This window comes from Penicillium vulpinum, assembly GCF_028829585.1.
Source record: "Penicillium vulpinum strain IBT 29486 chromosome Unknown utg000002l_segment0_segment0, whole genome shotgun sequence".
Taxonomy (NCBI): Eukaryota; Fungi; Ascomycota; class Eurotiomycetes; order Eurotiales; family Aspergillaceae; genus Penicillium; species Penicillium vulpinum.
This window is the reverse complement of record NW_026643242.1, coordinates 4,653,245-4,668,483: the sequence shown is the minus strand read 5'-3', so window position 1 is coordinate 4,668,483 and position 15,239 is coordinate 4,653,245. Positions and strand designations below refer to the sequence as shown.

Sequence of the window (15,239 nt, the reverse complement as noted above, 5' to 3'; positions counted from 1 at the left end):
TCATTGATTTCCCTAATTGAATAGTGTAACTTTTAGCAGCTTCTAGTTGCCCGGTCGACATACTTGCGGCTCAAGACAACTGATTGGTGTAATATGTTCGTCTGACCGTTCGTGCAGTCGTGACTGGGTTGGCATTCGCCCGGGCGTCAATACACTGCGCTCGGGTTGGTGTCATGTCGCTCGGAAAAATGTGATAATCTCAGCTGCATGGTGTCCACGTCCTCCGGGCGCGGGTGTTTTGCCGGGGCGTGGCTGTGGTTGGTTTTTCTGCGGATGCCCCTGGTCTGGTTGGATCGAGTCACGTTATTCAAGTTGGGTGGCTTGTTTCACCGATCCAGGAAGATGGTGTTTTGGAAGTGGTAATTCGCTAAGTAGATAATAGCAAATTAAGTAGGAACTAATGCTCGAAGGCGGTGTTGATGAGGCTCTATATGGGAAAAGCGTGGCTCGTTGCACAAGTCTAGTCTTGACATAGAAAGGCTATAGTTTGAGTCATTTTCTTGGCTCCGCCGACTTATAGATCTCATGGATCTTGTTTTCTGCACACAGATAGAAAAGGCAATCGTCTAATCCTTGTATAGATTTATCTTTTTGGCTCTTTACCTCGTCTTCGCTACTGAATATAGCGTCAACTGGTCAGCAGTGGATCGATATAAAGATGATCAGTTTGAAATTGTGCAATTCTGTTCGTTGATAGAAAATTATGAGCCTCTTGTACTATCATTAGACCATATCTAGGGGAAATACCCGTTTCATCTGGTCTATTTTAGCGTAAACGGTTTAGATACATAAGGAGGACACAGGCAGTTGATTACACAGGCGGTTTTGCAATCATTTCTATCAGGCACAGGATGTCAGTCTGGCCTAGGAGTTTCAATGTTATTTTGCGTTAGAATTAGATTCAAGCATTCTACTCCCTTCTTACGGCAGTAGACTATTCAGAAATGTTCGAGTTTCATTCTAGATTTGGATCCCTACAACTTCGAGTATAGGTATAGCATCTTTTCTTTTGCTATTGCTGGATGACCTTATGTTGAAAATTTAATAGAACCGAAATGTAAATCCTCGCTAAAGAGACCCCATCTTTTCTACATTCGCCATTCCTTTTTCCGTTTTGCCTACCAGTGTTATACAAAAACCGACGCACAAATAAAAGAACAAAGAGCAAAGAGGCCAGAGACCCGAGACCAGGTAAACGTGAACAATAGTACCCCCATAGTAATCATAGTAATCTTGTCAAAACTCAAGCTTTTCCAGCTTCCCCTTTCCGATGGATTCTTCTCACATGATCTTTCATATTGTCGACACGACTGAAGACTTTTCTGCAGCCCTCCCACTCACAAAAGACACCGGGATTGTGCTTTGCCTCATGCCGAGCACGGTCTTTTTTGCTGCTGAAGCCATTCCGCGATGACTGGGGACATCCCTCATAGCGGCAGAAGAGATACTTGCGGTGGCGGTTGAAGTGCTTTCTCAGATCACAGCCTCGATGGAAGACAGCCTTCGAGGAACATCCTGGGTGGGCGCAGCGCCAGTTGCCATTTCCTGTTGGGATGCCGTAGTTGCTTAGGTCGCCTGCATTGGAGCTGGAGCCGGAGCCGGAGGCTGAGTTTACTGCAGGTGATGGAGAATCCGGGTCGGAGAAGGAGCGTGCTGGCGATGAGGAGATTGAGGTGGTTGTAGCGGTGGATTTTGGGAGGTGGTTTGTTGGAGCTGGGACTGACCGAGCAGTCGAGATGGATCGGGGGATTGAGAAGAAGGTTTCTGGGATCGTATTAGAGGAATGGTGTGGGCAAGGGAGCCACTGCTCGCTCGCAGTGTTGAGTTGATTGTTGTATGTTGGGAAGGGCTCTGATTGCACTTCCGCTAGTTGTGGAAAGTGCATAGAGCCCATGTTTGGGAAGGGCTGTGACTGGTAGCAGTCTCCGGCTGGCTCGCTCTCGGTGCACCATTTGTCGATTTGCTGGGTAGTGTAGCCCGAAACGTTCTGGCTGTTCATAGCGAGCTGCGGTGAGTCGGATGGGTAGCAGCCTGGCAGGAAGGGCGCCGAGGTGGGACTGATGGGTGTTTCAAAGGAGGGCATGTGGGGAGAGCTTGAAAGCATGTCTACATTGGATGCGGTGGACCAGGCATATTGAGAGCCAATCGTATCGGTATCTGTCGATCCTCTTCTTCCAGTGCAATAATTTGCCGGAGCTAAGAAGTACCGAGGGTCCGGTTGAGCGTCCATAAAGTTCATCTTCTCAAGGGCGGATATGTGCGAGTTGGATGGAGCGCTGGTGGGGATATCGATCAGGCCTCCCATTTGTTGAGGCTCTGAGGCCTCCGAGTAACCGGCACTATCTGGGACAGTGCTGTACATGCTGTTAGATTTCCGGTGACTAGGATACATGCTGGCGACGTTGGTGAAGTAGTGGATGTTGTGGAATGATAGTTCTTCCGAGGATGGAAAAGAGTTTTCAGTCTCCCAGTTGAAGTACCGAAAACTGTGTTTCGGACGAAACCGTTCTTGCATATCAATCGGTGCTTAGTATGATTTATTTGGCGTTCTCTTAAGTATAAAGGACGTATGGACGGATGGTTATGCGCTTGAAGATTGGTGCCCGAGAAGGCCAAGAAGTAAAAGTATTATAGAGTTTTGGCAGATTTAGAGCTGAACTTGTCTTTTGGGCTAAGAAGTAATAGGTCGTGGATTATTTATGGTCGTTTGAAGTCGGGGAGGCAGTGCTGTAATCCTAATCTTATAGGCGTTCCGCAGAAGAAATTAAAACGCTGGAAATACTGCCATACTCGATATAGAATTGATAATCATACTGTCCAGTCATTACCTGGCATACCTCGAATGAGCAGCTGATACCGTTCCCTTTGGTTCTGGGGGTTGACTCAATGTAAGTCAAAACGGATTACTGGGGCCGGGGTCTACTGGATTCCCCTTGAAAGATGATCCCCCAACCAAGTCAAGGCTTGGTATTGGTTTCTCATTTGTAGAATTATGGGGCACTACGCTTTTTCAAAGTAGGGCTGAAAGATGACGACGTGGGCCTGTACTTAGTACATTCCTAGCTTGGTTAGACCAAGACCGGCAGAGTATTGCCAGAGGTTAGGGTTTCATGAATTAACTGTGATATTCCCAGGGTTTGCATTTGTGCGCTCGTGTTATTCGCCAGTATAAAAGCCACGAGACGCCCAGGACTCCAGGGATTACCAGGACCGGCGCTGCGGTATCGTGTAAGATCCTTTTTGTCTTTTGTACATGCTGTCTATAAAACACGTGGAACTTTGGTTCATAGTCATATATATCAAGATCCTCTGTATTGTGGGCCCCCATTACACAAGAGATGCCTAGAGTTATACACAAAATCCCCGACTCGATGCCATGTTGATAATTTCCGATTCCTTAACTCAGTAATTTTAATTCCTGTTTCTTAAGGTTGAGTCAGCTTGAACGTAACGTTAAGGCAAAAGGTAGCATTTCTTGCGTGGCAGGGTTTCTTACTGGTAGGGAGCTGGGATTGGTATTCTTGTGAACAACTTTCGCGATTCGATATGTGTTGGTAGTCACGCAGATCAAGTATCCGGGCCGATAGGGAGAAAGTGAGCTCGTATAGAAGGGAATCTGGGCTTCAGCTTCAGCTATGATAGTGCCGAAGGTCTTGAGCCCGACACCGACGGCTAGCACCGTTGCTGCATTATGGATAGACAGTAATCTTTTTCATGATTGGCTAATGACGGTAAATTTGTGCTTATCCCTTTATTCGACCACTCACATCGTTCTGCGGGGGCCGAATACGCGGGCCGTTCAAAACAAGGAGCGGTGTATGTGGATCGACATGAGCCTCACTGTGGCTTCAGGCCTGTTATGCAGTCACTGTTCAAATTGTAACTATTGCATTGTGAGATCGGTTGTCCAAGGAGTTTCTAGAAATAGTAAATGATGGCCTGAAAGGGTCTAGAATGGCACATTGTAGGTTGGTTGTGAGACCAGATATCTTCGGTCTAAGAATAACATTCCATGGCAGTGTCTCAGACCCCCCCCCTCTCTCTCCAAAAAAACAGTGTGACATTCCCAATAGGGCGGTTTATCATGCATCTAAATCGTGGCTTATACCATCCCTCCAAGCCGTCAGATCGCCAAGATATCTTCAGGGCCATATGTTTGGTCGGAATTACCGCCCCCACATTGTCTCAAAACAAGATCAGACTGCATTACCTCTACAAAAATAGAGACATATCCTCAATGTCTCAAATTCGGCCCCAAGATCGTCTCTAGTTTCATCTCATGTATCTCTGTGTGCCCCTCGGATCATACAGCTCTCACAGCATCATCCTGTCCAACCAAGAGGGGCGTTTGCTCGCCCGGACCAGGTGTTCTCTTCAGATCAGGGGTATCTCGGTACAAAACGTAGTGTTGAATGCAGAAGATCGCATCGAAGAAGATTGTAACGTTGCCCAATAGTAGCTTGACTGGGTTGCCTGTGATACCGCTCCAGTCACTTTGAAGACTGGAGTCAAGCACCAGTTGAAGCATTGAAAGAACACCACCAGCCAAGTCCAGAAGGATGGTTCCGATGTTCCACCCTACTGTAGATTGGCGCTTGTAGTTCAACGCCACTTGAGGCATATATTTCACAATGGTGATCAAGAGTTTGACGTACGAAAAAGAGTAGATCTGGAAGAGTTTTAGCTTTATTTTGTAGTTTCCCCGATGATTTTAGAAGTTTATCGAAGCAGAGTAGTTTATTTTCACCTACCACGTCAATCCAAGCCCAAGTGGAAGGGTCATATCCGCCATCCGGACTTTGCGCCAACACAACTGCCATAACCACCAGAGGAGCCAAGACAGATCCCCAAAAGAGCCCTGCCATTGTCCAACTGATCCTTTGGGAGCGGGAAACGTGTAGCCCCCAGATGAAAGGCCAGAATTGTGTGTACATTATGACGCACATTACCACTGCGTGGGCCGCAAATGCGAAATCGTTGAACCGAACGGTGGGTTCGATCGAGGCCGGGTGTCGGGCCGCATACTGTGAGCGAATAACGGGAGAATAGAGAAATGCGGCGGTATATATCGTATAGCAGACAAATCCCAGAGGATTGATAGTGGATAAATCAATGGATAAACCGACTGTGGACTTGCGTTTCCAGTTGGTGATGGGCTGCGGATAAAAAGACCCCGACCAGCAGAGCATGCTGCGTTTGAGTTAGCCCTCAATTCAAGTGTCGCATGATATGTAAGCTCGGAATCAACGCATAAACTTACTATGCCCATCCTAAAAGGCTGGAATAAATTGGTCAGTCATGTTTACAATGCCCGGTGGTATTCGGGTGCGGATAGGAGTTCACAAACCGGGACAAACCCTTAATAAATATCTCTAGTTGAGGGGCCATCTTGGATTGAGGGTAAACATTCCAAAGGATTAGGTGGGGAAGAAGGAATGTGTGGATGTGACGATTCGCGCTCCATTTCGCACGCAATCTTTTGATAAGATCAGCTGAGGATAACGCGGATAAGATAGAAGTCTACAGCCTAACTTACTTTAGAAGGCGGTCACGATACTGACGCTGAGTCAGCGGCTGGTTGGCCCGGTAATGGTTGTGGGAAAACAGATGGCTGGGGGAATCGATCAGCCTCTTGTTGTGATTCCTCTCTTCCCGAGGTCCCTGTGCGACGTGCGTTTTTCTATTTCAACACAACTGTGTTGGACGCTTTTTCAATCCTAACCTAACCTCACATTCCGAATTTGTGCGACCATCTTTCCTCCCTATCCTTGCGCTCCGCCTCGACTTCTATTCTACAACCCTTCCGAATACTTAGATCTTGTGATACAATCAATTCTGCTCGATAAATTGGACAATATACAATCAATTGAGCCACCTGTCGTTGAGCATTCCAGATAAAATCCTGATCTCGCTATCGCATGGTGCATTCCTCGGATCGGGAGATCTCGAAAGATCTCCGGTAATACGACATTCCAGACTGAAGATCGCATAGCCGTTCAATTATTCGCAAGATGTCAAACTCAGATCTTGCCGCGGCGGGGAGCAGCACGTATGCATCCAATACTCTCCATGTTGGGGATGGCACCTGGGACTCAGGGCGGGATACCTTCCTGTTGCCCAATTTGATGGGACTAAACTTTGAAACGATGCGATACAATGGTTAGTCTCACAATCAACAATCTAATTTTGATAGCAATGCATAATCTTCCAATTATCTTGTAATAACTGACACGTTATAGGCATGGGGAATCGTTTCAAAGATATGGCCGGATACCATTCCATAATCATCGCACACGGGGTCATTGCAGCCATTGTCTTCTTGGGTATCGTCCCAACATCAATTTTCCTAATCCGATACTACTCCCGATGGAATCCTTACTGGGCATTCAAGCTGCATGTTTGGTGTCAGGTACTTACCTTGCTCTTGACCACGGTCGTGTTTGTGCTTGGGTGGTTCGCTGTTGGACCGAAGAGAAGCCTAACCAACCCCCATCATGGAATTGGGCTGGCAATCTATGTTTTGGTCATTTTCCAGGTACTGTGGGGCTGGTTTCTGCACAAGAAGGAGAGTAAGAGACAGCGAGTCCACGTCCCTTTGAAACTGGTGGTAAGTGATGCCTTGAGAATGGATATATGGGCACTTCTAATTTTTTCAGTTGCACCGGTGGCTAGGTCGTACTGTTGCACTTCTCGGCATTGCCCAAATTCCACTGGGGCTCACACTCTACGGTTCCCCAAAGGTCCTATTCATCCTGTTTGCACTGACAGCTTTCGGGTACTTGATTTTTTATTTTATACTTTCCTACCGATATGATATCGAAGGATATCATATGGGAGATAACCACGGTGGCGGTCACAGTCATTATACAGGACCTTCAGAAGTTTCAGAGCACCATGACCATCATGTGGGAGAAGCTGTCGCCGCCGGCGCTGCAGGTGCTGGCTTGGCTTCAATGTTCCGACGACGTCCAAGCAGCCGCCACCCAAGTCAAGCGTATGAAGACTCTCGCACATCTATTTCCGATGAAAAATACTCGGATGACTCTTCCCGCCATCATGGCGGTGGTGGGGGTGGTGGGGGTTTCGGCAAAAAGCTCCTCGAGATTGGCGCACTGGCCGGGGCTGGTCTCATGGCCAAGAAGTTCTGGGACCGTCGAAAGAAACGAGAAGATGATGCCGAATCCGGCCGGTATAAACCTGCTCATTCGCGCAGTACTAGTCACACGGATGAGTCTCTCAGCAGGTTAGAAGATGGTCGACCGGAGCCGACTCATAACACACCCCTCAATCGACCACCGAGCCGTGCACCAAGCAGGTCCCAAAGCCCAGGCTCGTCTTATTATTACAACAGCACATATTTCACCGAGCCGCCCAAGCGAGACGCTTCTCACGGAGTCAGAAACGCTATTCTGGGTGCCGGTGCTTTTGCTGCTGTGAAGCGACTATTTAGCCGTGGTAAAAAGGATGAGGAAGAGAAACGGCGACTGGAGGATATCAGGCGCCGAGAAGAGGAAGACGAGGCGCTGCAGAGAGCAAACAGCAGACGACGACCACAGGCGGGAGAAAGTTTATACCCACGAAGAAGGGCCAGTTCGTACAGTGAAACCGATCTCACCGAAACCGATCTATCCCGCCCTCCACCTCGACACGCATCACAAGGGCAATCTCTCCTTACTGCAGAGCCTCTTGCCTCTGGTGCTCTCCACAGCGATGTATCCGAAATGCCCCCTATACCTCCGAGTCACCAGCAGCTATCTGGTGACTTAAGGTCTGAAGCTCCTCATTCACGCCACTCCCTCGCCCCTGGCGGAGCAGAATTTGCATCAGGTGTGGCCGCTGGCGCAGCATTAGATGCAGCCTCCCGTCGCAATCGGAGCAGCAGCCGGCGCCGAGAGGACGATGTTGTCTCCCCGCCGGTATCTGTAAAGGTGAAAATGCACAATGACGGACGACATGTGACACTTCGTCGACTGACCGAAGAAGAAGCGGCCGCGAGCCGCGAGGCCCGTCGCAGAGAGAGAAGAAACTCTCGACGTCGCAACAGCAGTGCTGGCTCCTTGTCTGCCAATGAAGACGGCGACTACGACCGCTGGCGTCGTGTAGAAGAACTCGAACGGCGACAAGACGAGCAAATGCGACGTGAACAGGCTGCTGCTGCTGCTCGACTTGCCCCTCCACAGGCATCTATGGCACCCTCAGGCAGCATGCCTACATCCTCATGGGCCGCACCACCCTCCCAAGTCAGTCAAATGCCGCCACCGCCACCACAACCCCCCATTCCTGCGCCTTCCACCATCCCATATGGGCCAGGTAGTGTCACCTCACCTACATATACTGGCACTGAGATGAGTGGCTCGTACGCGAACAATCGTCGCCGCAGACGTGCAGAACGAGCCCGGAGGGGACAGGAGAGGCAACAGCAACACGGCGTGGAATTCACTTGATCGCTTTCTTGATGTCGTCTCAGCATCCTTCGCTTTCTCTTTCTCTTGTGTCTACTGCAGACCGATCTTACGACATGTACAAAATGATTTATGTGCTTCAAAACCGTGTTGATATACATGATGCCTCCTGTCACGGTGCTATGTCTTTTTGATACGTTTTCTTTGTTTTTCCCTGAATGTGCTTTCGAGGTGACGAAATGATTCTTTTAGCTAGCTTTTCCTTTCTCGTCTCTTCTTTTATGATGCTAGCGATTTAACGGGTCTTTTATTGGGTTGTTGTTGGTCGGCTTCTCTGCTAGTCTTCTTGTCTTCATTTTTGTCCCAAGATACCTGGTCTCGGTATTGGTTATGCCTTATTATTTGCTGATGCTTGGATTTTTATAACTGAGCGGAAATGCAACTTATCTGAAATTCGATTAATCTTGAACAATATTCTGTGCCAGTAGACCCTTCCATTGGACCTTACAAACATATAGACTCTTTATAGAATTACTACATGCCTTCACAAATCACTTCTTATGTATAGGAAAGTCGATTTACACATTTTATACCTTTCTCACTGCCTATATTCTATATTTGGCAGCTAATTACTCTCATCTCTCCAACAGAATAAGTGATTGAGGATGCCCTCACGTGGACATTTGACGAAGCGCTAACACTGCGCTAATGCGCCCCGCTGCAATAATAGCCCGTTTAACACCCGCCTTTCTCAAGCATATTTTTTCAACTATGCATACCTCGGTTCATAAACAACCATTATGTCTGGTCTTGAGATAATCGGTGTTGCAGCTAGTATCATACAGGTCGCAGACTTGGGCACTTCTTTATCCGTCAAACTATTCTCCTTTTACCGACGAGTCAAAAATGCCAATGAAACTATACAGCTCTTGTCAAACGAGGTCGCACTTGTCAGTGCCATTCTGCGCGAGCTGGGTGATAGCTTGAAAGTGGAGGAGTCGTCAAAGCTCTGTTCAGAAGAGGCCTTTCAAACGCTGGAGCATGTTCTAGAGCAGTGTCGCGGTGTGCTTCGACAAATCGAAAAAGTTGTCGATGTGAATGATCAGTCTAGCAGAAGCCGTTTACAACAGGTCACTGGGAAGTTTAAGCTTGTTCTGCTAGAACCGAGCCTAGAGCCCCTGAAAGCCGACTTAGACAGGCTTAAGTCAACAATGCTGCTTCTGCTCAATGTGATTATGTTTGCTGGGAAGGTTCGCAAGTGAGTTTGAACTTTTGAATTATATGCGCTTTTCTAAATGAACCATAGCCACAATATACCGAATGACCGAGAGGAGCGTGCTTTGATAGAGGCACTATTACAAGAGAAACATCTTGAAAGGAATAGTGAAAACTATTCTCCGCCGAACTATCAACAGTCTCAGCATCATATACTCGACTCGAAAATTCCTGGAGATGCTCCAAAATCAAATCTGTTCCAAAGAAGCGAGTTCGCCGAGGTGAATGAGTATAACGAATTGATCCAGAAAATGCTACACAAAATTGATTCCTGCAAATCAAAGCTTGAAAACAGCCGCTATTCAAGAATAAGAAAAGGTGTTCTCAATATACATGACACCGAGATTATTCGATTCCAACTCACTCATGGACACTCCGTTCTCCATCATTTTGATAAATCACTACTGATGTGCGTACTGATTTCCTCTCTCGATACCTATCTGATAGATAACGTTAATGTTTTGATAGCGACGAGAAAGATAGCTCGGAAATTCCAAGGGTTCACACTTCGGATAATATTCATGAAGTAATGTCCAAGGAGTTTTCACCACAAACTACAAAAAAGCGTCGATCACAGCACCTGATGTCAACATCTATCGAAGCATTAGCGGTAAAGCTGAGGAAATGGGTCCTCGTCACCACAGATGGCTTGAACTTCCGTCTAGTCGACATATCCGATATTCCCACAGTTGCGACTCTACGTGCAGTGATCTGTCAAAATCTCGGAATTTCCGACTGTGGCAGTGCAGAAATCTCCCTCGCTGAGCCCGGCCAACTCAAACATGGGGAGCCCATGAGTGATATCAACCTGGCATATTGCTGTCGGATAAAATCAGATCCTGGCGCTCCGTTGAAGCTGTTCGTGCGAGGAGTAATTTCCAGTCTTCCCCTATTCGACAGTCCAGAATTGCCAGTAGCAGAGATGCCCTGCATATCTCCAACCGAGGCTCCAAAGTCGAGTTGGCTCTCTGGCAATGAGCCTGAAATACTCCAGATTAAGCGGAAGCAGAAGGCACAATATCTCTCTAAAAAAGAGAATCATGTTGTATCGGGCTATAAGTGCACAGAGGTCATTGAAAACAAGACCGGCCCACTGAAAGAGTCCCCAACATTCGCTGAAGCAACCTCTCCGGGCCAAAGTCCAGTTCACAGTGACTATTCTCGGGTCCAAATAACGGTCCAAACATCTGGCCTAGGAACTGAACTCGCCAGTAGAGAACAGGTGAACACTAACATCGGCACACCGTCGCCTGATCCTGTCACTTCATCTACCGGCGGAGAGGATGCTCCTTTAGAGCTTGATCAGCCTACTGCACTTTGTTCTCCTACCTCGCCCGCTTATTCTCCTGTTTCACCATCTTTCTCTCCTACCTCACCCGCTTATTCTCCTACCTCGCCATCTTATTCTCCTGCATCGCTCTCAAACAGAGAGGCTGGCGGATCTCTTCTGCATTATTCTCCCCAGTCTCCTGTATTCTATTCCCCTGTGCAATCAAGAGGGAAGCCCGACGAGGAGTTTGATGACGAAGCCAAAGGAAACACTCATTCAGATTCTCCCTCGGCGACGAATACAGTGATTACGCTACCAGCGAGATTTGAAGACTTACTTTTGCGCTGGACCAAGCTCGGGTTGAATGAAGTTGAAGCGCTCTAAAAAGGTGCGCTCTGGAGAAGGACTTCCTCTGTGGATAATAGCAACCATATTAGGCCTTTTATGCGGCCTTTCGAATGTCGTATAGCCGGGGTGACATGGAGGTTACGTTCGAATGGGCTTCAAGACCTAGAAATAGCGGGGTATAGAGATTTGGATAGGGGAAATCCTTGAAGCATGGAAAGAAAAGAATGTCACGAAGAGAAGGCATCTGGCATTGAAATAGTCTTCATTTGTTGAAATGGAACGCCCATCTCTCCCTCTGCCTTAGTTCTTGCATTTTTAAACATGCGAATGAAGTTTAACTCTACTTCAGAAGATGGCCCGTAACAGGACCTTGAAGGAGACGCAGGCAATTACTGATAAATCCTTACCAGTGATTACCACGACATCAAGCAATATACAAGAAAGAAAGCTCCATTGACCAGTTGACATGTTTAATGCTGTCAATAACCATACACAAACGGTGCAGATGTCACCACACTTCCCGATCTCGTCTGGGTCTCAGTCGTACTCGCAGGGATCGTGGGTCGGGACTCGCTGCCAGCCGGAACACTCGTCATGACAGTAACGGGGGTGGGAGAGTGGTGCTTGGGTCTTCCAACTCCAGTATGCCTGTTACCCACTCCTCAGAGGTTTCAGGCACCTTAGGTTTTGGGATGTTAGGAGTTCGAGGTTTGGGGGCTTTGAGTGCCTCTGGGGCTTTGGGGATGGTTGATATGGATAAAAATTGGTTTTCCTCGAGAGTTTATGGTAGTTTGATATGAGATCTTAGAGGATAAGAAGGAGATAAGAGGAAGATGTGGGAGGATTTGTTTACTCAAGTGGACGCGCTCCTGCCCTTGAAGTGCAATATCTACATACATGGCAGGTACATTCCGAAATGTAGATCTTACAAGGATTCCATACGCCTTATGACGTCTTTGTAATCGTTTGTTTGCGTTCTTTTTAGTATGTTTCTGAGGTATCATTTCCAGGTGTCTTTCTTTGGTTACTCTGTCCCCGTTCTCGGTTCTATAGACGGTAGAACAACGTGAGAAAAAGCTTCAATTGTGCAGAATTTCCCATGTATGTCACTTGACATGTGTAGGTAGAATCAGGGTTTGAATTTGGGTATCATTTTCATCCTGGAAAATTCTGATATGGGTAGCTAAGTCGGTAGTTAAGATCCAACAGACCTTGGAATACTTTGCTGATTTGACATTTCCAAGATCGAAACCTTTCAATTCGTCCCTGTAAATAATAATTATCAGCAGCTCGCCGCCAATGACATCACTTGTCAACCTCACTTTCAAATTACACTAGGTGGTGCTCACTCAGCCTTTCAAGCAAGAGCAAGGAACACAAGAATGAAATTCTTTGCTGGGTCGGGATCAACATCATCCCTTTTCTTTACACTTATTGCCAAGACGCCAAAAATTTAGAGTTGGGTTTTCAGGCCGTGTGATTTGGCCCAACCTTTATTCAAGAGTTCCCTCATGAGATTAACCCTGAGCTCATAAAGGGGAATTTTCCAACAGATGATCCTGCTAGGATACTGATAGAGCCAAAAAAAATGAAATCTCTCCCTCGGGGAATCGAACCCCGGTCTCCCGCGCTTATCGGTATTAATGACAAGCGGAAATCATCACCACTAGACCAAGGAAGAAGGTGATCGAGTTACTGCTCGACCATTGGCTGGTTGATTGATTATTTTAGGGGAAAATAGCTACATAGTATGCGGAAAGATGTGACAGAAGGGGGAAGGGGAAGGTCTTGAGGTTTTCCAAAATCGTAAAGGAAAATTTCGGTTGAAAAGATGGAGGATTGGTGCTGGAATTATCAATAGAATTTCTATATTGGAGTTCCAGGGACTTGTTTTCTTGAATTTCTGCTTCTTGATCTTACCCTCTCAGGGCGATTTTCGACATTGTTGTATCTGATGTAGTAAATTGGAACCCATATCCCCACGCCGAACTTCAGAGTCACTACATTTACGTCGCGGCAACTTAAAGGAAGTGGGTTTTGGGATGTGTACTAACAGTTTCGTTGTCGTTAGTAGAGCGTGAATGAATGCAGTTAGGATGATTTACCTGTCTTCGTTATAATATCTCACCCAAATACTATGCTATGCCAATAGACAGCTAGATTCTTTTCGTTTCATGGTAGGCCATATCTTACATTAAAGTTACTTATGTGAATTTTTCCTTGTAGCCAAGTGCCTTTAACATAAGATCTCGCCATCTTAGGAGGTTCCGGGGAAAATAAGAAGTTAATATCCGGGATATATATTTCTACATGTATGAAGGGTTTGGATATGTAATTTTCGACACCATAACAATGCATATTTTAAATATATTTGAAATTGACATATATTACTAAAAACTCTTATCAATTGGATTTCGGAAAATAAAAACATTAGAAAAAAAGGTTGGTTGTTGAGATGTAAGTATAGCATATACTGCATTTACTATGGTGTTTTCGCTGCGCAGCTTGCATATGAAATCATAGCATGCAATTGATCTCGCACTTACAAAATTAGTCTTGATCTCTTATTAATTATGCCATAGCAGCCAGGAGATTGTGTGCTCAGGGTTTTGTTAAACTATTCAATAATAGCGATTGGACAAGGCGCCACGGAACGAACCAATATCGATGTTGTATCTTTCAACTAGTAGCCGTTCAATTGGCCTGACTAACATTGTCTCAATTCAAATGAAAAAAAAAGCGACATGCCTCTCCCAAGAAGAAGCAAAAATAACTCCGATAGGGGGAATCGAACCCCCGGCTGCCGTGTGAGAGACGGCGATGTTAGCCACTACACCATATCGGATATTGGATGGAAGATGACACACACTTTGACACTATCAACCAAATTTAACGCCGTTGGTCTTTTACATTCCTGTGCGTGGTTCTATATACTGAGTCCTATGCTCTTCCTGCCTCCATTCAACAACCCCGATTTTCTTTTTCGCCTTCCTTTCTCCCACGCCTCACAGGTGAGGCATTCTTGCCATTGGCCCGGATCACCGAGACTGCACGTATATTGTCGCTGCTGATCCCAAGATCCAACCTCAAGTGCCAGCGTTGGATCCAAAAATGCCACCGAAAGGCAACCATCGACTTGGAAGCGGGCCAGCTTCGTCCTACGTCGCGTGATACTGCTAGTTTCTCCTTCTGGTCCCGCCAGTTGTTGGAATTGCGTGAAGAATATGAGCGGACAGAGCCGACAACACTGCGGCAGTGGGTAGTCGACAAGCGTAAGCCTAACCAGAGGTATACGTTTTGGATGGCGGTGATCGCCTTATTCTTGGCTTTATCATTTGGGTTAATTCAGTGGGTGACTGGTATTATTCAGGCAATGCATTGAATTTCTGTTCTTGACGTTCAATCTTGCGCTCGTTACGGCCAAACTTTACACATATTGTCTCTCTAGACTGCGTGAGGTCACCAACAAATTTGTGACCTCTGACATATCTTACCTAGGTATCTTCTTTACCTATTTTTGAAACACTAACAGCGTAACCTTGTCCACGGATAATATTGATTGAGAGTTGTTGATTCTTAAATTACGTCCATGAATCGTCATTGCTCGTATGACCATATGTTGACAGGCAAAGAATTTAATGAGCACAACTTGCTCTCATCTCCATAATCTGACATCAAAAATGGAAGACAAGTACCTAACTGCTCTATACTACAGTCTCGGTGTTATAGTTACAATTATTGTCTATTCCACTAGCTTCGTTCTTGGAAATTGGCAAATGTGTCGATGCCGTTGTTGTGTCCTTCATGATCTTGTATCGAGTCAAAGGGGCAGTTCCCACGGGGATACCGACCCCTCTCCGGTTGTCGATTTGCCCATCGTCACCACAAAGCCTGATCTCGTAAGATCAGATATAGATGGAAATACTTCGATCTACATCACCGAT

The 15,239-nt window shown here is 46.5% G+C and overlaps 6 protein-coding genes across 6 annotated transcripts; 4 read left to right on the top strand and 2 right to left on the bottom strand.

Moving 5' to 3' along the window:
* Nucleotides 1–1,243: 1,243 nt before the first annotated feature.
* On the bottom strand, nucleotides 1,244–2,362 carry N7479_004776 (putative C2H2 transcription factor; the record flags this gene model as incomplete). The annotated part of the gene is made up of 1 exon (XM_057252473.1): nucleotides 1,244–2,362. The coding sequence occupies one exon, from the start codon at nucleotides 2,360–2,362 to the stop codon at nucleotides 1,244–1,246; it is 1,119 nt and encodes a 372-aa protein (XP_057111798.1).
* A 1,941-nt stretch (nucleotides 2,363–4,303) lies between these two features.
* On the bottom strand, nucleotides 4,304–5,388 carry N7479_004775 (putative L-cystine transporter; the record flags this gene model as incomplete). Its single annotated transcript, XM_057252472.1, has 4 exons — nucleotides 4,304–4,669; nucleotides 4,752–5,190; nucleotides 5,261–5,278; nucleotides 5,348–5,388. 4 exons carry the CDS (start codon nucleotides 5,386–5,388, stop codon nucleotides 4,304–4,306), a joined length of 864 nt encoding a protein of 287 aa, XP_057111797.1.
* Nucleotides 5,389–6,011: 623 nt separating this feature from the next.
* On the top strand, nucleotides 6,012–8,444 carry N7479_004774 (uncharacterized protein; the record flags this gene model as incomplete). The annotated part of the gene is made up of 3 exons (XM_057252471.1): nucleotides 6,012–6,159; nucleotides 6,240–6,607; nucleotides 6,657–8,444. The coding sequence occupies 3 exons, from the start codon at nucleotides 6,012–6,014 to the stop codon at nucleotides 8,442–8,444; spliced, it is 2,304 nt and encodes a 767-aa protein (XP_057111796.1).
* A 758-nt stretch (nucleotides 8,445–9,202) lies between these two features.
* N7479_004773 (uncharacterized protein) lies at nucleotides 9,203–9,664 on the top strand (the record flags this gene model as incomplete). Its single annotated transcript, XM_057252470.1, has 1 exon — nucleotides 9,203–9,664. The coding sequence occupies one exon, from the start codon at nucleotides 9,203–9,205 to the stop codon at nucleotides 9,662–9,664; it is 462 nt and encodes a 153-aa protein (XP_057111795.1).
* A 542-nt stretch (nucleotides 9,665–10,206) lies between these two features.
* N7479_004772 (uncharacterized protein) lies at nucleotides 10,207–11,331 on the top strand (the record flags this gene model as incomplete). The annotated part of the gene is made up of 1 exon (XM_057252469.1): nucleotides 10,207–11,331. One exon carries the CDS (start codon nucleotides 10,207–10,209, stop codon nucleotides 11,329–11,331), a length of 1,125 nt encoding a protein of 374 aa, XP_057111794.1.
* Nucleotides 11,332–14,039: 2,708 nt separating this feature from the next.
* N7479_004771 (uncharacterized protein) lies at nucleotides 14,040–14,858 on the top strand (the record flags this gene model as incomplete). The annotated part of the gene is made up of 3 exons (XM_057252468.1): nucleotides 14,040–14,211; nucleotides 14,307–14,583; nucleotides 14,828–14,858. 3 exons carry the CDS (start codon nucleotides 14,040–14,042, stop codon nucleotides 14,856–14,858), a joined length of 480 nt encoding a protein of 159 aa, XP_057111793.1.
* Nucleotides 14,859–15,239: the final 381 nt, after the last annotated feature.